This window comes from Podarcis tiliguerta (assembly GCF_965153285.1).
Source record: "Podarcis tiliguerta genome assembly, chromosome: 12".
In the NCBI taxonomy this organism is placed as follows: Eukaryota; Metazoa; Chordata; class Lepidosauria; order Squamata; family Lacertidae; genus Podarcis; species Podarcis tiliguerta.
This window is the reverse complement of record NC_139545.1, coordinates 32,149,491-32,176,376: the sequence shown is the minus strand read 5'-3', so window position 1 is coordinate 32,176,376 and position 26,886 is coordinate 32,149,491. Positions and strand designations below refer to the sequence as shown.

Sequence of the window (26,886 nt, the reverse complement as noted above, 5' to 3'; positions counted from 1 at the left end):
CCCAGAGATGCATTTTAAATAAAAGCACACATTCTACTCATGTAAAATCACATTGATTCCCGGACCACCTGCAGGGCAGATTTATAAGGCGATTTGGCTGCATCTGGACCCAGGGCCTTAGTTTCCCTGCCCATGGATTAGAACATCCATATTCCCCCCCACCAGCGCTGTGGCCGCCACACTCAGGGAGGAGGAAGCCAGTACTTGTCCTGAGTGACAACGGTGGTGGCTGCAAGTGGTATGAGAGAGCATCCTATTGCCTCCCCATGGTCACCACTGCCGGCCTCCTCCCTTGGGCAGCTCACAGCGGATGCTGGAGAGCAGGTGAGGAGGAGGAGAGGCTGCCACTGCCCAAGTCCAGCCCTGCATGATGTGCGAGCTCTGAGGGGCAGGCAGAGGGCAGGACCGCCCTGGGCGGGAAGACAGGGGGAGCAGAGCGCAAGGAGTCTGGTGTTTTTTTTTTTAAATGTTTTGTGCATCCATGTCTAATCTTTTCCCTTTCCAAAATTTATTATTGGCGTGTGTGTTTCCTTTTGTAAATCTACCAAAACAAAACAAAATTGGGATTAAGTATGTGCTGTGTGCCATTGGTGAAGCAGTGATGGTACTTGCCCTTCTGACAGGAAATGCTCTGCTGGGGGGCACAAAAAATGGGGGGAGGTCAATGAAGGTTGGGGTGAGTGAGAAATGTCCCTATTTTCACCTGAGGAACATTGCTGCTTTAACAGTCATGGCTCCTCCCTGCAAAGAATCCTGGGAACTGTGTTTTGTTAAGGGTGCTGGGAATTGTAGCTCTGTGAGAGTTAAACTACAGTTCCCAGGATTTTGTGGGGGAAGTATAAATGTGCTATGAACGTACATTGTGGGTATGACCTTAGTAGTAAATGTGAAATTCAAAGCAAGTTCCAGTCCCAAGGTTCTTCCTAACTTTGAAGCTAAACTACGTACCCTAGAATCAAAATGAAACCCTCCTCCCTGTATCTTCCACTGAGGTCTTGTTGCAAGGAACACCTTTCAAACTGTGTGTTAGTATCTCCCCTCCCTGTTCCTCCTCAAATGTAAAATCTGTGTTTGGATTTTAGCCACCTGGTTATGCTTAGTTCCTTATTTAAAAATAGTTCTCCAAAATAGATTCAGACATTACACTGTTAAAAACAATTTTCACTCTAGGTATTGAATGTCATACTGGGTTTGTAGTAATAACTGATAGATATCTTGAATAATCTTCAGTTTGGACTGCGACTACAAAGCTCTGTCAATCATTGGGTTTAACCTTAAACACAGATGATTTGAATTCACATTAGCAGCATGAGGAAGCCAAGAAAATGGAAGGGTGCTGTTTGCAGAAAAGATGATAGGGTTACCTCTGCTGCTAGCTTTTCCTGCTACTTGCCTGAGATACTAAATCAAGGTGAAGTTTATGGGGGAAAAAACCAAGAAGTGGGGGGTTCTAATGCCTCATTCCTGCTGGGATTTTCCCATTATAAATCTGCTGTCAGAAATGAGTGTTTCGCTTGTGGCTTAATTTTATGCAGGCCCAAACACCTTGGCTCAACACGTTCTGCCAGAGACCGTCTTGACTGTCTTAATGCGACGGGGTCCTCATTAGCTGCGACACGGGAAGAAGGAAACGGTACACACACTCTTTTGTCGCTGCCCATTGCTTCACGAGCGGCCCAATGCAAACTGAAGGAGGACGTAAATTTGCAAGGTGGCATGCGCGCAGCAGTGAACATTGAAAGAGCATTACTCGCATGAATTAGCCAACTCACAGCAATTTCACCCCCCCCCCCCGTTTTGAGCTGAAAGTTCTCAATGGCTCAACACTAACGTTTACTGAAACTAAAGCATCTTGCTGAAACCATTCAAAGGACAGTGTACCTATTGATTTCTCTCGCTCGCTCGCTCGCTCCAAGGCTGCTACTCCGTTACACACAAGTCTCAAACAGAAGCTGCGCTCATATTTCCTAGAGTTATAGAGACACTCTATATTCATGGGCTGAATCGGACAGCCTCCTTTTGCACTGTGCTTCTTGCTTTGTTGTGCGACTTTGAGATCACCATTCCTTCTCTATGAGTCAGTTCCAAGAGAAATGCTTCCAGACTCCAGTGCTAAATGCTAGCGGGCAGGAACACATTCATGTACTACAAAGCAGTCATACAAGCTCAGGGCCCGTCGGATGCTTAGTCTAAACTGTGAGGTGCAAGAGAGCTCGAAGCCGTGCCCTCTGCCCTGGAAGCTTCTACCCTTTGACTCAGATGACTGTGAGAGCTGTCCACGACTCTGGGAAGGGCACCACACGCATGCTCAAAAGCATCCCCATCAGCATTCCCGGGTCTAAAGGTCTGCTGCTCTAAGATGCATCAGTTTGCACAACTGATTCTTTAAGTGGGGAAAGCTTCAATCGCCAAACCGTGTGTCCCAAGTTGTCTGGAAAAGCAAGGGCGAACACGACTCAGCGCGGATAGGGATCAAAGCAGAGATCTCCTGATAAATAAATAGCCAGGTTTCCTATATTCTCTATTTGTATTGTCCCCTGTGTTGATTCTGTGACGACAGCTACGATGACTAGTGAACAAATGGCATGGTGATTGGTGGAGTTGGAAACATGACAAAATATTGTATGATCCTGAAGCTGATGAGTTTTGGCACCTCTTACTTTGTGTTTAAAACTTGGGCCGTTGAAAACCATCCAGCTGGCTCTAGGAAGCATTTGGCCTGACAACAGTCCTCCATCTTCGTGTTCCGCCAATTGGCATGTACTGATTGGCATTGCAACGAAAGGCACGTGGGCACCGAGCTGATTGGCCATCAAATACATCTGGTAAGAGTTTGAGAAAATGCCACATCTTGGAGTACAGGATCTGAGGTCAAGAGCACAATGATGTGAGAATTCTCAGGTTTGTGTAAGTTCAGGTATGCAGGGCTGTCGTTCAGTGGTAGTACATCTGCTTTGCATGCAGAAGGTCCCAGATTCAATCCCTGGCCTCTGCAAGTAGGGCTGGGAGAGACTGTCTTGCCTGAACTCATGGAGAGCTGCTGCCAGTCAGTATAGACAATTCTGAACTAGATGGACAAATATTCTGCATCCCTTGTTCCTATAAAGCGGGTGGCGCTGTGGGTTAAACCACAGAGTCTAGGACTTGCCGATCAGAAGGTCGGTGGTTTGAATCCCCGCAGCCGGGTTAGCTCCTGTTGCTCGGTCCCTGCTCCTGCCAACCTAGCAGTTCAAAAGCATGTCAAAGTGCTAGTAGATAAATAGGTACCACTCTGGCGGGAAGGTAAACGGCGTTTCCGTGCGCTGCTCTGGTTCACCAGAAGCGGCTTAGTCATGCTGGCCACATGACCTGGAAGCTGTATGCCGGCTCCCTTGGCCAGTAAAGCAATATGAGCGCCGCAACTCCTGAGTCGGCCACGACTGGACCTAATGGTCAGGGGTCCCTTTACCTTTACTTGTTCCTATAAGCATGTGGGGGCGATTAGTGCAGGGCTGGAGACTCTGCAGCGCTTGGTCCTGATGTGGTTTCACGGCAACACATATTCAGCATTATTGAAATGGCATGTTGCTCATCCCTACTGCCTCACCAATACCCAAGTCTCAGTGAATGCTGTGTAAGTAATGTGAAGTGCATAACCTTGAGGTTTTATTACAATCAAGTGACATAAATGATGTGAAATAATATGAATAATAAATAACCATGGACCCCTAATGAAGGGACAGGATGCTGACAACCTTCTGATGCACTGATATGCATAGCTGCAGCCACATTAAAAAGAACTTTCTAGGCTGGTGGCTGGTGACTCCTGAGCAGGTGGAAGTATAGGAAAGCTTCCTGTTTCTGGAAGGCTTCCTGTTTCTTTGGTCAAGCAATCAGGTATAGCTGAGTTTCTTTATAAAGGCAATCTGTGCCTGATAAGCTTTAATAGGTTTATTTGCATTTTTAGCTCAGGGATTTAATGAACATTTCTACAACAAAGATATATGGCTGGTCTAGACTGGCGATAGCCAAAGGATGCTGAACGCGGAGACTCTTGCTGCAAAATTCACTTGGGTCAAGGAAAATGAGTTTCTGGGATTAGACAGATTCCTTCCATAACAAATACAGACTGCCCTCCATGTTTAATTAGTAGGAAAATAATTATATTGCAGCATTATCCCAAACGGAATAGTTGGACCAGTAGAACAACTTGTAGCCAGGGAGGCCGTGAAGATGGCTTTGCCAGCCCCAGGGCATCAGGAGATGCCAGAAGAAAAAATCATAAACAAAACGTTCAGAGGCATTTCCCTTTGCCATTTGGCTGCGATACTCCATCATTTGTCACAAAATGGAAAAATAAGACCTGCCTTTCTAGGGCAGTGGCTGAGTGCAATGAAAACAACGCTGACTTGCAAACACAAAATCAGCGCTCAGTGGTGAAGCTAAAAAACCAAGAGATGGAAATGAGAAATACTACACCAGGAGGCCTGAGAATCCACAAGCCAGAAATAGCACATACGGTAACCTTTAGAGAGTAATGTTTAGCAAATTTAACTTTGTGAGAGACTTAACAAGGCAACGCACGGCAAATGTTTCAGTAAACTGTTTGCAAATAGACTGGCTTGTTTTGCACTCTGCATCCAGAGATCCCAAATATTGCATTGGGGAAACAAATTCTGCACTCAGAGGAAATTTGTGGAAATTTATGAACTATATGTAAACATGGTTTGGGGGTTTGTTTGTTTTGTTTTTGCCTAAATATGTTCCACCTTGCAACTTCATTCTGAAGTACTTGGGTTGTTTTTTTTTACAGGCTTTGGGGTGGTGCCAGATAGGGTTGGGGAAGAAAGTGGTTTCAGTTCACATTGAAAGGCACACTTACCTTATTTGCACTTTCCAAAACAATATGTGAAACAAAACACAGCCACCTTTCAAAATGTGGACTTCTTTGAATTTCACAGTGTATTTCTCTAGCCCCGTGATGTGTGCCAGAATGCATATACTAGGGTAAGATGTGCATAAGAATGAGCTATCTCTCTGCTTGAAGCTCTGGATCGCATCGAGACTTAGTTTTACTTAGAATAAATCCATGGAAATCCTTGGAACTTCAGTTAATCATGATAAGTCCCATTGAGTTCAGTGGATCTACCCTAAGCATGTCTACAACTGCAATCCTACCTCTCCTTACTAGAAGTGAGCCCCACTGAATTCAGTGGGATTTACTACTGAGAAGACATTGTTAGAACTGCACTGTTAGTCTAGATCCAGCCATATACATGCTCAACTGTTTCCTGAATTTCCCACAGAGCACACCTGAGATAGCACTGCTCCAAGAGCATTATGGGAACTGTGGGGTCTGTTTTTTAAATGTCCCATTTTATCACTGAGGGTACCGTAGAGGGGCATCGTATATGTGCCAGCCTGAATTTTGTGCAGATAAAAATATAATAAATAGCACTGTGTCTCAGGTCAAGCAAGATGATGGTGGTCTTTAGAATGGGTGTGTTGGCCACCAGATGGGTTTAACTTGGGGCCCAAATTGAGATTCCAGGCTGCACCAAGCTGGAGGCTTCTATGAGGCCTGTATTTATCTTGAAGATGGAGACCCAGTGAAGTGTACTGGTTAGGCTGTTAAACCAGAACCTGGGAGACCAGGGTTCAAATTCCCATTCAGCCATGAAGCTCAGCAGGTGACCTTAAGCCAGTCACACTCTCCTGGCCTAACCTACTTCATTGTTGTGAGGATAAAATGGGGAGGGGGGAGAACTGAATATGCCACTTTGAGCTTTTTGGAGGAAACGCTGGATATAATTGTAATAATGAATAAATGAAAAACCTCCCAAAAGACACTTGCTTTTGTGGAAGCTAACGAGCACCCATTTTCTCCCTTCCCACTTCTAGCCTTTGCAAAAGCCACTCTCTGCTAACTTTCCACAGCTTCTTGGTCTTGGAGCATGTAGCCAACTCCACTTTTGCCCTCCTAACCCACCAAACACAGCCCTAATTCACAGCGCAAGATCCATAGTTTGTTTCGATTTACTAACATACCATTGTTTTAAAGGTGTGTTATTAATAGGGTAGGGGGATCATTTGTAATTATACCGATTGAAACATGGTGCTGTCAGTCTAATTCAGCATGGCTCTTGATACATAAAACCATACACAGGAGTTATGATCTCTTAACTAGCCTCAGAGGTGCAAATCCAAGGAGGTGTAAATCTCGAACTCCAGGGAGCAACAGATGCCATAGCTGTTGAGCTGGTAGTGCATATATCAGCAATGAGGGGGGTCTGCTTTACATAAATCTTAGACGAATGTTTAGCCGCTTAGTAAACTGGTTGAACAACGAGAGCGCAACTACATAAAAACTAAAACCACATGTCCCAATGAAAATCCTTTTTTTTCTTTTTCATGTTGGGGTTGGGGAGGGGGAAATAACTGTAGCTGATGGTATGCATACCACCAGAAGAAGCAAGAAAACTGTTTTCAAGGAATTTATAAGAGGGATGTAATTTTGATAATTAATGTTCTTTCCCCTTTATGTTCTCATTTTTCTCCTGTAGTGTAACTGAATTGGAAGAGGGCATTTTAGTGCTGAAGTGATACTTATCTCAAATGTTAGGCTGGTGGGGACACAGTTAAAATTCAGATATAGTAAGTGGATTAAGGCAGCCCTACATTTTATGCCTTATGGGAAGCCATTGGTGTCATTCTGTTGTTGAAACAGGAAGCTGAACGGCAGACACATGTAACTGAGAACCTATGCATTTTCCGTGGAGGAACTTGACTGATTGGTAGCTTGCTTACATGTGCATGCTACTTCCATGTCTTTTGTTCACACTTTATATGGTAGTAAGAGCGGCTGCTATGGTGAGTTGGTTCTGTGGAGCCACCCTCCTGGCACTGGAATCACTGCCACTTACCTGGATGGGGCTGGCAGGAGCACTGGGTTGACTTGACTGGTATGCTTGTGCAGCCCTGACCTTGCTAAGATCCTGCCCCATCCAGGTAAGGACACCATATTAGCCACTTCCATATGATATTGGAGTGTCATTATAACACCCATGATCAGCGCCAAGCCTAATTTGGCCACGTTTGCATGTAATACGAAAACAAACCATGGCTTAGGACAAAGGAGCAATTGTGGGTTTCTGGAACAAAGAGCTTAGGAGGCCCATTGTTTGTTTTTATTTTATTAAAGATTTTCTTGATTTACAAAAGTGTGTGCAATGTCTCTCTCTTGTATCCCACCCCCCATGTAACATTTTAACAAATCAGTTTCATTTGTTGAGACATTAGGAAGAAAAGGGGGAAAGAGGTGGAGAGGGGGGAAGATGGGTGGGGCGTGGGGTCGGGTGGCGGTGTTTCTATTTTACTCACTATATGTAGGGTTTGGTGTTAGCATTGCTTGTGCAGGTTTTCTGCTGTTCAGTTGTGTTCCTTTGGTGGTGAGAGAGGTTAGGGTTGGCCTAGGGTGCGGCTGTTCATTTGTGGTTGGCTGTGGTGGTCTTTGTTTTCATGTGAGAGTGCGGTGGGTGGGTGTTTTGGATCAGGTTAGCCATATTGATTTGTATGCTGTTGGTGGATTTTTGTCATTGTCTTGTTGGGCTGTGTATGTGATCAAGGGGAGCCATACTGGGGTGAAGGCATCTTCTTCTATTTGTCCCCGTGTCAGTTTCAGTTTATTAGTTAATTTTTCTAGTAAGGCTGTTTCCCATACTATTTGGTACCATTGGTCCATGCTTACTCCTGACAGGCCCATTGTTTGTTGACTTGTCTGAGTTCTATGAAATGTCTGTGGAATAATAGGAGCAGTTATAGCGTTACAGAATCACAGAATCGTAGATTTGTGGAGTTGGAAGGGATCCCGAGGGTCATCTAATCCAGCCGTCTGCAATGCAGGAATCTAAAGTATCCATGGCAGATGACCATCTAGAAATCTTTGTGGGTATCTCCCAACATATTGCAATAGATTGCACTGGAATAAGCTGCAACTTCTAAAGCTTGGTTGCAATTTAGAAAGCAGTATAGGAAGTTGGTTTCTTCTTTTAGAGATGAAAACCTGGTTATAAATCCATCCCTTTGAAGTGAAAGGCAGACAGGTCTCTTAGAAGGATCTCTAGCATGTAGTTTAAATAGGAGCATTGTTCTGGCCACCAGGGACCCTCCCCATTTTGAACTGAAACATATTAAGGATTACTTAAAGCCAACTGATGGATAGTATATGCAGATATGGGAGACTCTTGGTAATGACTCAAAATCAAGTTATAAAAGAAGGTCTATTACCAATGCACACAAATATCCTTCACTTATGAGATCCAATCCCCATGGAAAATCACAGCAGGGAGAGAAATGGTTCACGTGCCATGAAAAATGTATGCATTTCAGACCTTCAACAAATTAGAACAATGGTCACAAGTTTGCTAACTTGAAAAAGCCAATCACATTAGATAAATGATTGCCAAGCAAGTAGATGGAAATGACTTTGGAATCCCCCCCCAACCCCCCCCAACAGATTGTGTACAAACTATACATAAATAATCAACTCAGACTTTCCTCTTGCAAACCTGCTTGGAAATAAGTTCTAATGAACCAGAAGACTTTCTGTCAGATAAAGGAGAGGAAACTTTCACATACTTTTTTTAGGAGGTAATTTAATTATTGTTTTATTTTATGCTAATGTTATGTACAGTGGTGCCCCGCAAGACGAATGCCTCGCAAGACGGAAAACCCGCTAGACGAAAGGGTTTTCTGTTTTGGAGGTGCTTCGCAGGACGAATTTCTCTATGGGCTTGCTTTGCAAGACGAAAATGTCTTGCGATTCTTGCGATATTTTTTTCACTCCCCACCCCCTTTTTCTAAGGCACTAAGCTGCTAATAGCCTTTTAGCAGCTAATCCACTAATCCCTTAAGCCTTTAATAGCTGCTAATAGCCGCTAAACTGCTAATAGCGCTAATCCGCTAATCCGCTAATAGGGTTGCTTCGCAAGACGAAAAAACCGCTAGACGAAGAGACTTGCGGAACGGATTCTTTTCGTCTTGCGAGGCACCGCTGTATCTGATGTTAGCCGCCCTGAGCCTGACTTTGGCCAGGGAGGGTGGGATATAAATAAAATTTATTATTATTATTTAAATTACAGTACCAATATTATTATTAATATTGTTATTAATAGCAATATCTTAATTTTCAGTATGCAAACTACTTTAATCTATTTGACAGGAAATACAGTATATTATCATACGATGTTGCCACAGCTTGGTAGGCCAACGGATGTGAATATGGTGAGGACAAAGGCCTTCCATGGCCTTCCCTTCCATACACACATGTTCTGGATATGTGTGAAAAGTCAGGCCCGATTCTTGTGTTAACTGGGGTCACATGGTTGAGACCTGCAGCTCAGTGCTAACCTATGCATTCACTGCTTGCGTGAATTTCCTACTTTTATAGCTACTATCCACACTACTGCCATGCATGCATGTGCGCTGTGCGAATCAGAGCTGAAGAAGGCGCTGAGTTATATATGAACATCTGATGTTGCTGGCTGTATAATCAGAGTTTTGGTCCATCTGCACCAGTACTCTCTCTACTTAGACAGGCAGAGAATTTTCAAGCTCTCAGCGTTCAAGCTCTCAGTAGACCAGGCATAGGCAAGCTCGGCCCTCCAGATGTTTTGGGACTACAACTCCCATCATCCCTAGCTAACAGGACCAATGGTCAGGGATGATGGGAATTGTAGTCTCAAAACATCTGGAGGTCCGAGTTTGCCTACGCCTGCAGTAAACTTCCTATTTGTGATGGTTTTGAACTGGGCACGTCAGGGCATTGTTTTGAACCTGGCACCTCCCACACGGAAAGCAATCCTACTCCCCTCCCAAGCTGTGCCCTATGGGTGCTTCTAGCTGGTCAGTTTGATTTCTGCACCTTTTCCTCATTCTGGATGCTTTTCATCACCCTTGTGGAGCTGTACATTGACCTGGATATTCAGGCCCTTTGTAGCTTAAGGCAAACACACCGCGACACAAATGACAGGAAAAGGAAGACTCCATGAGTGGGGTTTGGGAGAAGGAGAAGCAGGAGTGGAGAGATTTGCATAGGTCAAGAAAGGCCAGCGAAACATCTGTTAGTGGTAGCTGACATGTGTCAATTTTCAGCGCTCATTAAATTCGTATTAATGCTGAACTGTTCTTAAAGCTCCCAAATGCATCTCATGGCTGCCGCGTTCTCCAAATCGAGTGGTGATGACTTTTCAGAACTGTGCCATGCCTGTTTGCTTGCCAGTGGCATCTGACCTGGGGGTCAGGATTCTATTTAACCCTTCCTTGTAGGTCAAAAGACAAATTAATCTGGCGAGAATTGAATTGGAAATGAGGTGTTTAAATAACAGGTGTCCCATTAGTAGGGTAGCTGCCAAGCTGAAACACGCATGCCTTTTTCTCCCCCTGCCGCTCCGCTTTGCTGGCTGCAAAGATGCCTCTGGGGAGAACAAGTCAAGCTTAAGTCATCCGAGATGGAAAGTTGCTGCAGGGAACAGAAGGGAACAGGTGACTAGCTCAAGAATATCTTATAGATTTATGGCAGCCAACGTCTCTCATACTTCTGCTTCAGCATATTTGCAAGCTATTTTTCTGGACTTTGGTGGGCAAATAACTGAACAAATGCAAGGACCACACTTGCCTCCAGAAAGCTTAGAAGCACCCAAGAGCTCTCACACAGAATTAATGAACTAACCCAATGCCCGTCCACTCCAAATCAGATCATGTGTAGTTCACAGGAGTTTTCTCCTTAAGTAAGTAGGATTGCGGCCTTAGGGTTGTTTTCTTTGAACAGCAGACCACCATGCCGGCACACATCACAAACGGATTTTCTAACTTTGCAGAGCTTCAAAAATAATTTGCTGTGATGTGGCCTGGTGGGCTGTTGTTGGAGCAGTGTGACTCCAGAGACTCAACTGGGCATGAACAGGTAATTGTATAAGACACTCCAGTGTTTTTCATAGGACTCTTTTCCCTTTAGAGTTGGCTCACTCATGAGAATTCCATCGTCCTGCCCAAACCATTGCATTTCTTTGTCTTCCCTGTTGCAGCCCCATTCCCCAGTCACTAGTGCTGGTTTGCAGCCGTTTTCGAGTTTGCAGTGCAAGTGAACTGATTGTAGTCTCACCTGATTTAGAGGTGTGGTTTTTATAGAGTATGGAAGGGTTCCATTGCTTACATTACTTTCCAATGTGAAGGTGCTGCTGGTAAGCAAGAGGAGGAGAGGGAGGCAGCAGGGAGGTTGGCACAGTGTGGGTGCAGCAGCAGAGCCAATTATATGCTCCTACCACTGCACTTGCAATGCACTGACCTTCCTGCCACTTCCCCTGCTTTCGGTTATTGACACTGACTGTCTCAATAGGACAGCTGGCTAATAAAATTTAGCGAAACACCAACAGAAACCCTAGCAACAGCTTATGCAAGAAAAGCTTTCAATTAAAAGCCAAAATGAGTTTTTAAAATGTTCTTAAAAGCACGAACCAAAGGAGGGAACCATTTTTCTGTTAAAAAGGAATTTCATAGGGTAGGAAACACCTCTGAGAAGTCCCTATTCAAGATAAAAAGTAGGGGGGAAAACAGATAAATGAAATTTGAACAAGTGATACTTATAGTCAAAGAGTTGTGAATAAAAGCATTACAGTGGTACCTCGGGTTACATACGCTTCAGGTTACAGACTCCGCGAACACAGAAATAGTGCTTCAGGTTAAGAACTTTGCTTCAGGATGAGAACAGAAATCGTTCTCCAGCGGCACTGCAGCAGCGGGAGGCCCCATTAGCTAAAGTGGTGCTTCAGGTTAAGAACAGTTTCAGGTTAAGTACGGACCTCTGGAATGAATTAAGTACTTAACCTGAGGTAACATTTTCTGCAGAATCAAATAATGCTACACTTTGCTGTTGCTTGTCCATTTGTCTATTGCACAAAAGTGGCATTGAAGAAAATCTTGGCATATCCTGGAATTCTTATTTTTTTCACAATTTCTCCTCCTTTCTTTTCTCTTTCTCTTTAGAGGATGAAGATGATGAAGAATTGGTTGAACCAAAAGCACAGAATGACTCTGAGATAGAAACTCAAGAAAAGAAGCAAGACGTGAAGGAAGGTATGTAGATGTGGACATTATTGAAGCATCTTCCAAAGACTGCCATGCGCAGTGTGCTAATACATGCCAACAGGTGAAGTGAAAATTACTGTTTTCTAGGATTTGCTTTTAACATTGGTATTGCATTGCTTGTGACCTCTGCAGACCTTTAGGGCTCTTATGTCTAAGAACAGATGTACAGTCCAGCCCTAAATATTTTTAGTTCAGCTAGACTTCTTTCCTAGTACACATGTTTAGGGTTGCAGCCAAAGAACGGTTAGAGGAACGTGGTCTTGACGCATTTTTACTTGGACAGAAGTCAAGAAACCCTTTGCAGAGTAGCGGTTAGTGTCAGATTAAGATGGAGAAGAGTCAGGTTCGAATCCCCTTTCAGCCATGAAGCTCACTGAGTGATCTTAGACCAGTCATTGTCCCTCAACCTAGCCTTTCTCACAGGGTTCTTGGGAGGGAAAAATGGGGGGGGGGGGAGATAGTACCATGTAGACTAGCATCAGCTCTTTGGAGTAAAGACAGGATATAGATGTAATCAATATAGACATTGTTTATAGAGAACTGACTCTCAAAGGTTCCCCAGTGACGGTGACTTAGACATAGGGAGGTCAGCTAAGCAGGGCAGCCCCCCTGTGTCATCCAGTTGTTTCCCCCCATGTATATGTTGGGGGCTGAATAGCTACAACAGAGAGCCTGCCCTCCTTGAATAGGCTCTCCACGTAATTAAGAACCCTGGAAGATCAAGGTTCTAAATCTTATGGATGCCTATTTGAGAGGGGGAGGGGTGAGCTTCAGGAATGGGGAAACTGTGGCAGGGGGATATCCCAATGGACTCACCCCCATCCCCTCCCCCTCACACAAGGCTAATTACATGTGGGTAGGTGGAACGAATGAGTGAACAGGGCTCAGGATGCATTGGAGACTGGGGATGGTCTGTAGTTCAGTAGGGTGCATGTTTTGCATATAGAAAGTGGCTAGAGGCAAAGGGTATCTCATTGACCACTGTGAGAGCAAGCTGCTGGAAAAGATGGGCCATGGGCCTGATCCAGCAGGCTCTTCTTACGTTCTTATGTTCCAAAGAAGGCAGGGCTCCTGCACCTTTGACAGTTGATGGATCACAGGAAGTGGCTGTGTACTGACCATCTTTCCATCTAGCTCAGTATCATTCAAAGTGACTTGCAGTGTCTCTCCAGGGATTCAGGGAGGGTTTCTCAACCAGGCATATGCAGGGATGCCAGGGATTGACCCTGGAAGCCTCTTAAGGCATAGCAGATGTTCCACCATTGAGCCATGGGCCTCCTTCAATAAATTCAATAGGTGCCAGTTAACACCTGCTATGACTTCCATTTCTACACAACTATGAATGGTTCAGAAGACCTTTCCTCTTCATCTCACTGCCATAAAAAGCTTCAAGGTCCAAGTCCTGACATTTCCAAAGTGGTTTTTTTTTAAGGTGACAGGTGATGTGAAAGACCCCCACTTGAGACCACAAAGAGCCATCAAGAGAGAGTGAAAACTATACTAGGCCAGAGGGACAAATTGAACAGATATCAGGCAGTTTCCTGCATTCTCTACTTTAGCCTTCAACACTAGTAACTAGGGTGGAGGGGCACTAGTGAAATCCATCCATCTAAACTGACATTTAGCAAATTTCCCCCACTTTGACGCATGCCTTTGGTACCAGCAGGCTAAGCAAGCAGGCTTAGGAAGCAGCAAGAACAATGCCGTTAAATACGGTATATCCACTGTTCAATTTTGGTTGAGATTTGTGTCATGTTTCCTCCTGTTGCCACATAAAAGCAGCCCTAATTTGGATATCTCTGGAAGGCGACATTGTGGATTATGCGCGGATACTTTTAAAAGCCAAACTAAATAGACTCCTGAAAGATATATATTTATTTTAGTGGGCTTTTTTTCGCATGCTTGCAAGCGCGCCCTTTGTATACTTTTGTTGTTGAATTTGAAGGAGAGCCATAACTAACATCAACTCCTTCTTTGTTATAGTTTAGTCTAGGAGAAGTGCTTCATGTTGCCACTGGCTCCTCTTCTTGTCTAGTCAAGCCAGGTCTGAGGCAAAGGGTAGCTGGATAGGGTGGTTTTTTTGGGTTTTCGATAGTAACAGTTTTTGAGGAACTCAAACCACAGAATTCTGAAGGAAGCACGGTTGTTGACTCAGATATGACGGCACTTTGCGAGAGTGTTAATATCATAGGAGCAGGAGGGAGGGAGAATGAATTGAGACTGACAGCATAAACACTTAAAAGGTACTTTTGTCGTTCTGAGGAGACAGGTGAAACGCCAAATATCCACTAATTGCAGCGCTTCTAATGAATTGATTGCAAATTAAAATAGAACCATTTGTGGCTTCTGTTATGAAGGCCTGAGCTCATATCATATGAATCAGCAACCATAAAAAAAAAAAAAGATAGACGGGCTGTAGTTCAGTGACAGAGCATCTTCTTTGCATGCAGAAAGTCCCAGGTTCATTCGCCGACGTCTCCAGGCAGGTCTGGGGAAGGCTTCTGTCTGAAACCGAGGGAAGCTGCTGCCAATCATTGTACACGCTGAGCTTGATGCACCAGTGGTGGTCTGACTTAAGTGTAAGGCAGCTTCCTGTGTTTCTCTGAGCATGTGCAGAGTCCCTTTCCTTCAAGACTAAGCAGCTTTAGCTCTGGAACTATTGGAATTACCGCATAGGCCAAGCCACACGATTTTAGAAGCAACCAACTTTCCCCCCTGCTCACATTAACTTTGAAGTCAGTTCCAAAGAGTTGAAGGGAGCTTAACCCCCCGGCAACTGTGACTAGGACAGCAGCCTGAGCATGTGAAATAACTAAGAGAAAATACCAATACCAGGAGTCTTCCTTACGAAGGTTTCCATTTTTCTCTGCTCTCGTTTTTATCGCATAATCACATTTGCTTCCCTCATACAATCCCTTCCTTTTCTGACTTTGTAACCCTCATGCGCGCTTCATGGAAGTGATTAAAAACATGTTAGAGGCAAAACAGGAATTTAGACTAACATTTCCTGTTGGTACTGGGTTCTGCAATGCTTATTCAGAATTAAGGGCTTTCCTGCAAATTAGTATATAATGGGTTAAATGCATGTTTATGTTGGCATAAAGTCCTCTGGTTTCTTTTCTTTTCTTTTTTATGCAAAGCAAGAGACACTATTCCCCCCCCAATCCCAACTTTTAAAGAATCCTTAATAGATATTATAGCGGCGCCATTCACACTTCTGTATAGCAGTTGAAGCCTGTGTCAGCACTTCCATTATGAATCTTGTTTTTGAAGGATTTTATAACCCAGCCATAAAAATTTGCTCTGGGCTAAAAACTCGTTATAGCTCAGGGAGCTGAACTTTCCTTTCAACTTAAAAGAACCTCGGATCGTTCAAGTCACACCAACATCTCGTTTTAAGAAGCAATGTGAATAAAAATGCTCTGTATATGTGCAACTTTTAAAAAGAGCATTGGTTTTCCCCTAGAAAACAAAATACTAATTAGTAACACTATGAAACTCGCTAGCCCATCTTGCCAACACCATTGCTCTAATAAATCCCTAAAACCGTTGAATCTTCAATCTACATTTAATTTTAGCAAAGCGAGCAGGACTATTAATATTTCTGGTTGATCTGCTTGAACACTTCCGGTTGATTGTGGATGAGGTTCCTAACTCAGCATTTAGTACCAAAACCTGGCTGTACAAGGTGGGTGGAGTTGATCTGACTCAGCTCTGCTCAGCTGGGTATTTGATGCAGGACCAGCCCAACCTGGAAGTCTGGGGCAGGAGTCACCATTACCCCTAGGAATCCTATCTCCTTTACCTTTTTGCTCCACTGCAAGACTTGAGGAATTGTAGCCAACACTGGACCAGAAAGACTTGCTGGTATACCACCCAACCTGCTGCCCAGGGGCATCCTTACACGAGGTGGAAGAGGCAGTCTCAGGCGTGATGCTGGAGGATCCCAGCACAATCATTCTGGGAGGCTTCAACGTTCACGCCGAGGCTACCTTGACTGCACCAACCTGGGACTTCACGACCACCATGGCACCATTCCTGGACAGGGAGAGCCTTGCCCTGCTGGGTCATGGTAACCTCTAGCCTGGGCTATTGTAATGCATTCTGCATGGGGCTGCTCCTGAGGCTGTTCAGGAAGCTGCAGCCAGTGCAGAATGTGGCAGACATGTTTCTTTGAGGGTGACCTACTTGCCAATCAGAAGGTTGGCGGTTCAAATCCGCACGACGGGGTGAGCTCCCATTGCTTGGTCCCTGCTCCTGCCAACCTAGCAGTTCGAAAGCACGTCAAAGTGCAAGTAGATAAATAGGTACCGCTCTGGCGGGAAGGTAAACGCCGTTTCTGTGCACTGCTCTGGTTCGCCAGAAGCAGCTTAGTCATGCTGGCCACATGACCCGGAAGCTGTACGCCAGCCCCCTTGGGCAGTAAAGCGAGATGACCGCCGCAACCCCAGAGACATCCGCAACTAAAAGTCAGGGGTCCCTTTACCTTTGCTGCAAACATATATCACCAATCAGGAAACAACGACACTGGCTATCTGCTACCGAGCCTGGTTCAAGGTACTTGCACTGACTGACAAAGCCATATACAACTTGGGCCTGGATACCTCAAGGAATGCCTTCTCTCATATAGATCTGCCCATTTGTTGAAATCTACCAGCAGAGTTGGTTTGGCTGTGGCATCTTTGGCAACGTGGCAGGCGGGAGCCTTCTCAGTGGCGCCACCCAAACTTTAGTCTCTCTTCCTCTGTGACATGGCAGCACCATGAGACAACAGTCCAGGACCCGGTTATTCACCCAGGCTTTCCATGCGATCTAATGCCAACATTCGTGTTTTTTTAAGTTGGCTAATTGTGATTTATCCTGCCTTTAAAAAAGAATAATTGCACTGTGAATTTTGAAACGGTTTTAGTTGTAGCCCACTTTCAAATTGCTGTTGGTTAGAACTCTTCTAAATTAATAAAGAAGAATGGTAGCAAAGTCTCAACGAGTGTGCAAAAAACTACACCCGGTTCTTTGAATCCAAGACAGTGCATCTTTACCCCTCTTTTTGTTTCATGTAATTATGTGTGTTAGATACATCTAAACACCTAGACTAACTACAATCTGAGATTTTCAAATATCATGTAAATTCTGGGTTGGCATAGTGCTATCTTGTTCTCTTTTTTTTAGGGCAATGTAATAAATGAGTCTTCTGGCTTTCTTTCTCATTTACTTTTTGCTACACTGTCTAAAACAATTATGTTTTTGTGTTTATGTATAGCAGATAGTTCCCTGTGGTTTCTGGCTACATATTGCATGCAGTCATTGCTCCAGTGAAATAAAAGGCTGTTTTGCCAACGTCTTAAATAGGACCTGGTTTTTAACCCATCATATTTTATGCGTCTGTTACAGCCTCTGCACATATTTTAAAAATGGGTGAAGAATTGCAAACTTTCTTCTACCTCCCACCCCAAAGCTAGGCTAAGGCTGCAATCTTGTTCTCATATACTCAGGAGTAAGCACCATTAAACACAATAGAACTTCTTCTGAGTAAACATAAGAATCCAAAATAACCACAAGATAACATCTACTGTAGGTAGGGATAGAGGAGGTATTTTATCCAGACTACATTTAAAACTAAATCTATCAATTTTGCACTTCCTGAAATAATATGCAAACTGAAACTTAGCCATCCTTCAAAATTCACACTTGTCTGAATTTTGTGATGCAGTTCTCCAACCAAGCATTGTTTGCATAAATGCATATATTAGGGGAAAGGCTGCATAAAAATGAAGATATTAGTGGAAGTAACATATAAAACCACACCATATCAGGGAAAGTTACTTTTGTACGTTAGTCAAAATTATATATAAAAATGTATTTGTTAGGAGAAATTCACACTAAAATGCTGGTGAATTTTCATGAGGATTTCTTTTTTTAAAAAAAACTGATTTAAGTTTGGAAAAATGAGGAACAAAGAGAACCAGAATTGGCAGGTCATTCCATCCCTATCAGTAGGGTCATCTGAGTGAGCTTGAGGAACCTATGTGGCTCTCCCTTCACTTCTGGCCATTGGTCATACAACACAGTAGAAGGAGGAGAAAAGGAGAACCAAAATAGCTGTGATCCCCTCTCTTGGTCCCTGTGTATTCATACTAAGCCATGGTTTGACATTGTGCAGGGGTGGGGAAACTTTTTCAAGTGAGGAACCTTTTTCAGCTTGAGGGCCACATTCTCTGTGAGTCCTATATGGTGGGTAGGGCCAAAAGCGCAAAAACTGAGTGGAGCAATGGATGTATGAGCAATTCGCTTTGCATAGTAGGATATATTCCACGCAGGCAAGCAAGAAGCTTGATCACAGTTCAGGGCCGTTGGGGAGGGCTTCCAGGAGGGCCAGCCAAGGCCTATAGAGAGGTGATGTGGCCTAGGACGAGTCCTGAGGGCTGGACAGAGAGACCTAGAGGGCTACGTTTGGTCTCCAGGGCTGAGGTTCACCATCCCTGACTTAAATTTGTCTACCACCCTTCATCCTCAGATCTCAGGGCGATTCACAACATAAAATTACAATATAAAAACCACAAAATACATAGTAAAAATAAGAGCAACAACAAACCAAAATGATGTTCCTGAACCTGGTAAAGAAAAGTCTTAGGCAGTATTTTTGTAAGATGAAGATGCCACCTCAGTTCTACAGAACCTTTGTCATCTAATAAAATCTCCTCTACTTCCTCTTACAAGCTGAAGACTGGAACTTTTCCACCATGCCTAGGAACAGCTTTTTATCCACCCTCAGTCTCCATTTTAACATCCATTCTGAGTTCTGAGGAACGCAGAGAAATCAGAGGAAGATTTCTCACTACTTGTGATGTTTTAGTTGGCTCTAATAAAGCCATTTAAACCTATTACCTACCCTACAGTTAACTTTTGCACACACCCCTCCCCTCACATGGACCAGTATGGTTACCTGCTATTTTCTTGTGTGCTTAAATTGAAAGGTCTTTTAACACTGCCAGAAAATTGGGCCTAGAAGGCTCCCAGTGGGAATAAGGTTCCATTGTTACGGGGTTTCCCCAAGAACTCCACTCTCTACCTTTTCGGAATAGATGCATCTCACAGATGTTCATAGAAGACGATAATCTGGGTAAATCTTGGAAAGCACTGCCTTCTTGCTGTATGCTGCTTTTCATTTCATTTTATTGGCTTGTAAACTTCCACACAGAAGGCATTTTATTTTATTGCAGCAGAGGGAAACATAAGGGACCAGAAAACAACCCATCATGTTCAATCATCTCAGGAAGTGGTGAGCATAAGAGAAGAAAGTTGTGTGCTCTCGTGAAGTAGGCATGGATCTTTTCCTATCCAATGAAATCTGCTAGAAATAGCATCCCAGATAGGGATCTTTCCCAGGTCCACTTAGAGAGGCCAAGGATTGAACCTCCAACCTTCTGCATGAAAAGCACTTGCCCTACCACAGAGCTACATTCCCGCATGTGTTTTTGGCCCTTAAGATCCTGGCCTAAGGGTGCCTCCAGAGGCCCTTTTGATTGAGCATTCATGATGATTTGAGCTCATGGTGTTACTGGAGATGCTATACACAATCAAGTTTTCAATACCATTTGTACTTGCAGGGGTTTTGGAGCAATCACACTGCTTCATTTGCAATAGGTTTGTGCCCTGTAGTTTCCTGCTTAAATTCTGTAGCTTTCCAAACCACAAATGTTCTGCACTTTTTGTTGCACTATAGCACAAGTATGTCCCCACCCCCAGAAGGCAATAATACAATTAACACTGGGAAAGTGTCACAGAACAACTGATAATGCAGTATGATGTGTAGATGATACAGTATAAAGCCACCACTAATGCGCTATTATCGTGCCAGTAACTTGTTACAGAAAGAGTACACATGCAAAAAACCAAATGAACCCTACTCTAGAAGGGTCCTATGTCTTCATGTTAAGAAACCTAAATACGGTGAAGTAAAGCATGCCTTTTAATAGGCTGAGAACGTTTTTTAAAAGCTTTGGTTGAAAATGGTCTCTGTGTTAAAAGAGCACTTCTTTGTGAAATGCCGTTTAATGCTTTTCCAAGTTCAGTTTTGCAACATACATCCGTCAAAAACGTTTCCTGAAATCTGAACGTGGGGTTTATTTTATTTTGGATCCTAAGTATTTTCTTTTCCGGAATAATAAATATGCACGTTATAGGCTACCTTCTGTATAGAGGCTGCATTCTAAGATTACGCAGCTGTCCATTTAGAGAGGATTCAGAAGTGATTCTTTAGAAGGAAGCAAACCGCTCGACCCTACCAACGTTGCTATGGCTTTCATAGGAATATTTCCTTTCTTTCCTGAATACTTTGTTTAATTCAGTTGGAGATATTTAAATCCTTGTGGGCTTAACGCTGCCAATATGCTTTTGTAAGCTCCTCCCAGGGAACTGACAGAGGAAGAAAAGCAGCAGATTCTCCACTCAGAAGAGTTCCTTATATTTTTTGACCGGACGATACGTGTGATTGAGAGAGCGCTAGCTGAAGATTCCGACATTTTCTTTGACTATGGTGGCAGAGATGTGGAAGAGAAAGATGGGTCAGTCTTTATTTTATTATTTTCAACATGATAAAAAGCAAACAAACAAATAGATACTATTTGTGTTAGAGTGGGAGGGAAGAGCCTTTTTCATTCCTAGGCACACATATTCCCTCATGGGCAGCCTTCCTGGGGAGAACCATATGCTAGTAGTGGGTGTGGCCAGAGACGAAAGTGGGTGTGGCCAGTGTCAAAAGTATGCTATTGTCCTGCCATGCAAAAGCCAGAGGTTCCTTCACACGGGCATCCACATCTTTCCATCCACCTAGGCAGGCAAGAGGCATTCTTATAATTCAAGAATAGGTTACAGCCAGGCAAAAGCAGTCAGGGAGGGTTCAGAGTAGGGCCTTTGAAGGGAGGGCATGGCCTGGGGTGAGTCTTGAAGGCCAGATGGAGAGCCATCAAGAGCTGCATTCGGACTCTAGGCCTGACATTGTCCATTTCCATGGCAGAGTGTCAAACTCCAGTAATTTATACATTTTTAAAAACCGATAATTAGATTAAGTGGTGAAATGCATTCTTCTATATCGAACCCTTGTGTTTATTATCCATGTATTTATGACATTTCTATAAACCACCTTCCTGCCAAGGCACCCAAGATGTTTTATGGTTGAAAACATTGTGGCGGTGCAGTATTGTAGCACAACAGATAGCTGCTATAATGTGTGAGAGCATGTATAATATGATTCATCTGTTCACCTTTAAAGTTCCTCTTCCGGGGATAGTTGGCTTAATGTGAAGCTTCTAGTTACAGACAAAAAAAATTAATCCTTTAAGGTGGGCTTGGCTCCACATTGGAGGTGGTTTCTACAGCCCTGGGTTTAGCTCCAAAATATGCAATGTAATACCAACATTGAGGGTCTCCAGAGGGGCAGCGGGAAATATTTTTACTGCCCTCTGCTACCTGCTGGAGGTGGTATGTTTTCAAGCTTCATTCATGAAGCCTACAGTATGGAATGTCTTGTTAGGTTCACTCTTACTCACAATTAAAGTCAGGTGCAACGAACTAAAAAAAGAGACAACTATGCAGGTGCTTTGAAGTGTCCAGTGTCGCTTCAGGCCTTCTGCCATGTGGGTCAATTATACACCTTGAATAATGTATGTGGATTTGCACTGGGGACAACATGAGGTATTGGTCAGGCGCAGCATTGACACAGTAGGCATACACTGACACAAGGATGGATTTACTATGTTAAAGAGGAAATATTTTTTGCCGTTCCATTTTTACTTCAGACAAAACAGTTTTCAGGGTGGGCTGCAGAGAAGACACAGTCTTAAGATGTCCCAAGACACTAACTAGCTAACGAAACATAGTAGGGGAAGTAAATGATTGGAAATCTTTTAAAACAATTGGCATTGTGCAAAGTGAGACCTGGGCAAAGTGCCCTGTGTTGGGTCCCTTCTTATGTTTGATCCACCATTTTAATTTCCCACAATGCCCTGGAGGACCTGACATTATGAGTTTTCCAGGGCGTTGTGGAAAATCAAAATGGAGGCCTGCAGAACCAGCTGCCAAGTTTTGAGAGCCCAGGGAAAGAGTCAGCTGTGGTGGGCACAAACTGGGTCACTGGAGCCTCAGCATCTGCTTTAGCATGCCAGCTGCTGACGCCAAGGCTGGAATTGTAAACCAACCACAACTTTAAGTGTAACTCTTTTTCAAACCCATACAGAGATGTCCAAGCTGGAGCTAACCTTTCCTTTAACCGTCAGTTCTACGATGAGCACTGGTCTAAGCACCGGGTTGTCACTTGTATGGATTGGTCCCTTCAGGTAAGATTTGTGTTTACAAAAGCACACCAACTTTGGATATACATAATTTGGCAGAGTCTGAAAACAAAACAAAACAGTGCTACTAGTTCCAAGCTCTTAGACTTGTTTCTTGAACCACTTTCCCCGATACCACAAATGCTGCATGGCAAGCTGCTGTCTGGGCCATAATATTCAATGGCCCAAGGTTCAATGGCCCAAGGCAAAATAAAGCATGTCACTGCACTTGCCACAAGCCAAAGTCGCTCTGCAATTTGTATATATACCATGTGACTTTGATAAAGGAACCATGCCTCAGTGGTAGAATACATCCCCTGCATGTGGAGGGTTCCAGATTCAACTCCTGGTATTATATCTCCATTTTTAAAAGACTGATAAACTGGGTAGTATGCTATGTGAAAGACCTCTGTCAGGGAGCCGCCATCAGTCGAAGGCTCCATCTACTCTATACAATTAAAGCAGTATCGTACCACTTCAAACAGTCATGGCTTCTCCCAAAGAATCCTGTGCTTTGTTAAGGGTGCTGAGCATTGCTAGGAGATCCTTATTCCCTGCGTGAGCTACAGTTGTCAGAGTGATCAATTGTTAAATCACTCTGGGAACTATAGCACTGTGAAGGGAATACGGGTCTCCCAACAACTCTTTCAGCATCCTTAAGAAGCTACACTTCCCAGGATTCTCTGGAGGAAGCCATGACTGTTTAAATTGGTATTCAGGCACATGCCAGGGAAATAAGGCTTGTGGAATCACAGTGAATTAAGGTGCTCTGTCACCCTAGTGCAACAAATCCACTTTTAAAAGGAAATAGACTTTCTCTGGTTAGAAAAGTCATGGGGGAATGCATTGAAAAGTGGGGGATGAAGAAATGAATAACGGGAAGGTGTATAAACAGCCCACAATCAAACCAGGGTGAATGCAGGTTGAATGTTCATTGTCATATAACCTCCCTGCAAAGAAATTGGAACGAATAACGAATGCTTAATAGAGACCAGATATAATCTAACCTCCATGTAAGCTTTGTGCAAGTGTATCAGGACGAATGCTCAATAAATATGTTGTCTGAACCTCAAACTTGTAGCTTGCTTGAGGAAGATAATGCAGACTGCATTATCTTCCTCAAGCAAGCTACAAGTTTGAGGTTCAGACAACATATTTATGCTTATGAGATATGCTTATGAGATATGACCACAGCTACATTTAAAGGGAATTTTTTTAGCATCTATGTGTCTTAATCGAATCCATTTTGCAACAGGTATGCGTTGGCACGTGGGTGGTCAGTAAGCATATGTGGATTTGTTCAGAACTGGGAAACCAGCCTGAGGAAACACTTATCTCAGGCTGTTCAAGGAGCTAGAAATTACATGGAATTCTTATCTGATAGGTTTTTAACAAGCAGCATTTACTGTATTCCCAGGACAGCGAGATAAAGTCAACTGGAAGGCAACTGCCAAAAATGTAATTGTTCATGCCCCCAGGCGCACAAGCATGTTTCTGTCTCCTGTTGCTTTGTTCTGGGGTGGCCCCAGCTCAACTTCTCTCCTCCGAAGCTTTATTCCTCTTGGATGTACACCTTAACTGCTCTCAGTGTCACTGTGCATTGCGTCAAAGGGAGTGCTTTGACCTCTGACCTCTGGAGTGCACAAGACAGCTAAGTAGGACAGAGGCATCAGAGCACACTGTGATAACATTACACTGTACAGTGCACAGTTTATCACAGGCATGCTGGAATTCACACAAATCAAGCTGAATGGAATTCTGCTAGAAAGGGTGTGTTTGTGTGTGTGTGTGTGTGTGTGTGTGAGAGAGAGAGAGAGAGAGAGAGAGAGAGAGAGAGAGAGAGAGACGGACAGACAGACAGAGCAACAGACAGAGCATCACCATGATGGCGATGAATGGTGGATAGTATTATGCTTCTACTGTAACTTTTGGAAAGTTGTAAAATTTAATTTTGCCTTAATTGAAGTTGTTTGTCTCCTCACTTTCCGTTTGGAAAGATAGCACAACCAAATTTTGTGTGATGGTTCATGAGATCAAGAAGCAGGTTTATTTCAATGTTTGGATAAAATTGGGTGCCATTTTGAATCAATATGGTGGACTGAACCTTTCAAAACTGCCCATTTCAGTCACAGACTTCAAAACCACACTTTTTACTTTAAAGAATTCCCAAGCAACCCTGGGCTGCTAACATCAGATCAGTTGCCCCCAATATTGTTACTGCCTGGAACCAGGTTAGCCCTTTGAGGCCCACCTACATAGGAGAGGGCCCATCACATAACATTTTGCCAAAGGCCCCCTTATCTTTGGAGCCAGTCTGGCTTGTTCACATGGGGAAATTATAGGTACTGACCTTGTTGAAGGATGTCGTGCAACCCTATCTGTATACTACAATAGTTCCTGCTCAAATGTTATTTAATGCTTGAGTGATAAGCACAAATTAATCAACTAAAGCTTTTCCTGTCGTGAAGGCTAGCTTTCTGTTTGTTGTGCAGCTGTCAAAGGCAGAAGAGCTCTGCCATAAAAAAGTTGGCAATCCTGATATGAAATGAAAGGCATAGTTTAGACATTACGATTCCATTAGCTTCTGTTAACATTAAAAACAGATGTCCAATACTGCTGAAATGTGAGGAGCAAACTGTTTTTTAAAACACACACACACAAAAAAACCACCTAGCCTTTATCCTGGCCTGCTGTCTGCAACCCACCTCCACCCCACATTAGTCCCCCTGCCAGGTAGTCTCCCCATGGGATTCAAGATGCACCTTTGAGGAGACATGTAGAAACAGTCATTTCAATTATTAGTTAGTATTTTTATGTTTATTTTATAAATTGTTTTATGCTGTCTTTATAACTGATACTTTATATGAGTTGGTGATAGATAAATGTTTTTATAAGTCAATAAAGATGGATGAATGGCGTTCTCCCCCACAATCCTGCCTACGGAGTCCTGCCTTTTATGTGCCTCCAGTGGCTTTTAAATGGTACTATATCTTCATCTACTTGTTTTTTTTTTTAATCATCCATTGTTTTTATTACGGTTTTTAAACTTGCACTTGTATTGTTTTATTTCCCAGTGTGTATCTGACGTTTCTGCTGCTGTTCATCTTACGATTTCAGTATATTTTTTACTGTAAGCCATGTTGTTGTTGTTTGTGTGTCTGCAGTGTGTCTGAAAAGGTGAATTTCAAACATTTTAAATGAATAAAAAATGATAAAACACATTTATTTTATACTCTTATCTTGAGAGTGGATTTACTCCCCCCCCTCTCTCTGTCACACACACACACACACACACACACACGTGCACTTACCTAAGCATAAGCCCCATTGAGTTCGGTGGCTGTTACTCCTAGGTAAGCATCAAAGGATCAAAATAGACTCTAGGGTCTGTAGAAAATGCAACCTGAAAAAAGAGACATTGCACATACTTTTGTTAACCAAGAAATCTTTATTTATTTATTTATAAAATAGACTCCCGGGCAGATAACAATGCAGATAATAAATTAAAACTTAGTATAATACAATATCTTGTAAGATAGACCACTATTAGTTATGAGAGAAGATTGTGGATTTTTCCTGCAATGGGTTTTTTTTCAGCTGCATTTCCCCTGTAGATAAAATATTTCAGAAATACTAAACACGCTCTCTCTCTCTCTTACTCATTTTGGGTGACCCACTGGCATTTGTTATCCTCTTGCTATCTTCTATTTTGTTTCAAACGCCTCTGATTTTTCTCAGCAGCTAAAACTTTGTTCCCCCTTGCATGCTGAAATTCAATAGCATGTTCTTTATCTGCACAGTACCCGGAGCTTATGGTTGCTTCCTACAACAACAACGAAGATGCTCCGCATGAACCTGATGGCGTGGCCTTGGTCTGGAACATGAAATTTAAGAAAACAACCCCCGAGTATGTTTTTCATTGTCAGGTAAGATAATAAAGATCATCTCAAAGACTGACAAATTTATTATGGCATAAGTCAACCTTTGCCGATCTGGTGCACTCCAGATGTTTTGTACTGCAACTTCCATTAGCCCCTTAGTGGTCTGCAACCTGTGAGTGGTGGTAGAACATCTGCTTTGCGTGCAGACAGTCCCAGGTTCAACCTCCAACATCTTCAGGTATGGTTAAGAATGCCCCCTGCCTAGAACTCTAGAGTGTCACTGCCAGTCAATCTAGACAACATTTACAGTATTTTTCCCTCCATAGGGCGCACCGGACTATAGGGTGCACCTATACGGTAACTCAATGGACTGATAGTCTGAGTATACAGCAACTTCCTATGTTTAGAGGAAGGGTCATAGCTCTGTAGCAGAGCAGAATCCTTGCATCTCCAGGTAGATGGACAAATGTTCTGACTCATTGTAAGATGGCTTCCTGTGTGAGAGGGCATCAGGTTGAAGAAGGCTGACATAAGCTTTCATGGATTAGCATCCA

General features: G+C 43.3%; 1 protein-coding gene across 6 annotated transcripts in view; it reads left to right on the top strand.

Annotated features, from left to right (window-relative positions):
- The window catches only part of DYNC1I1 (dynein cytoplasmic 1 intermediate chain 1), a 225,736-nt gene that overhangs the window by 104,260 nt on the left and 94,590 nt on the right, over window positions 1–26,886 (top strand). For all 6 annotated transcript variants that reach the window (XR_014503520.1, XM_083405396.1, XM_083405397.1 and 3 more), the window contains 4 exons: window positions 12,022–12,111; window positions 20,525–20,687; window positions 22,358–22,457; window positions 26,252–26,377. Coding sequence is in view for 5 of the 6 variants with exons in the window: in XM_083405396.1 (XP_083261522.1) it covers window positions 12,022–12,111; window positions 20,525–20,687; window positions 22,358–22,457; window positions 26,252–26,377 (479 nt within the window). In the remaining variant the exon portion in view is untranslated. The remainder of the gene's footprint in view (window positions 1–12,021; window positions 12,112–20,524; window positions 20,688–22,357; window positions 22,458–26,251; window positions 26,378–26,886) is intronic.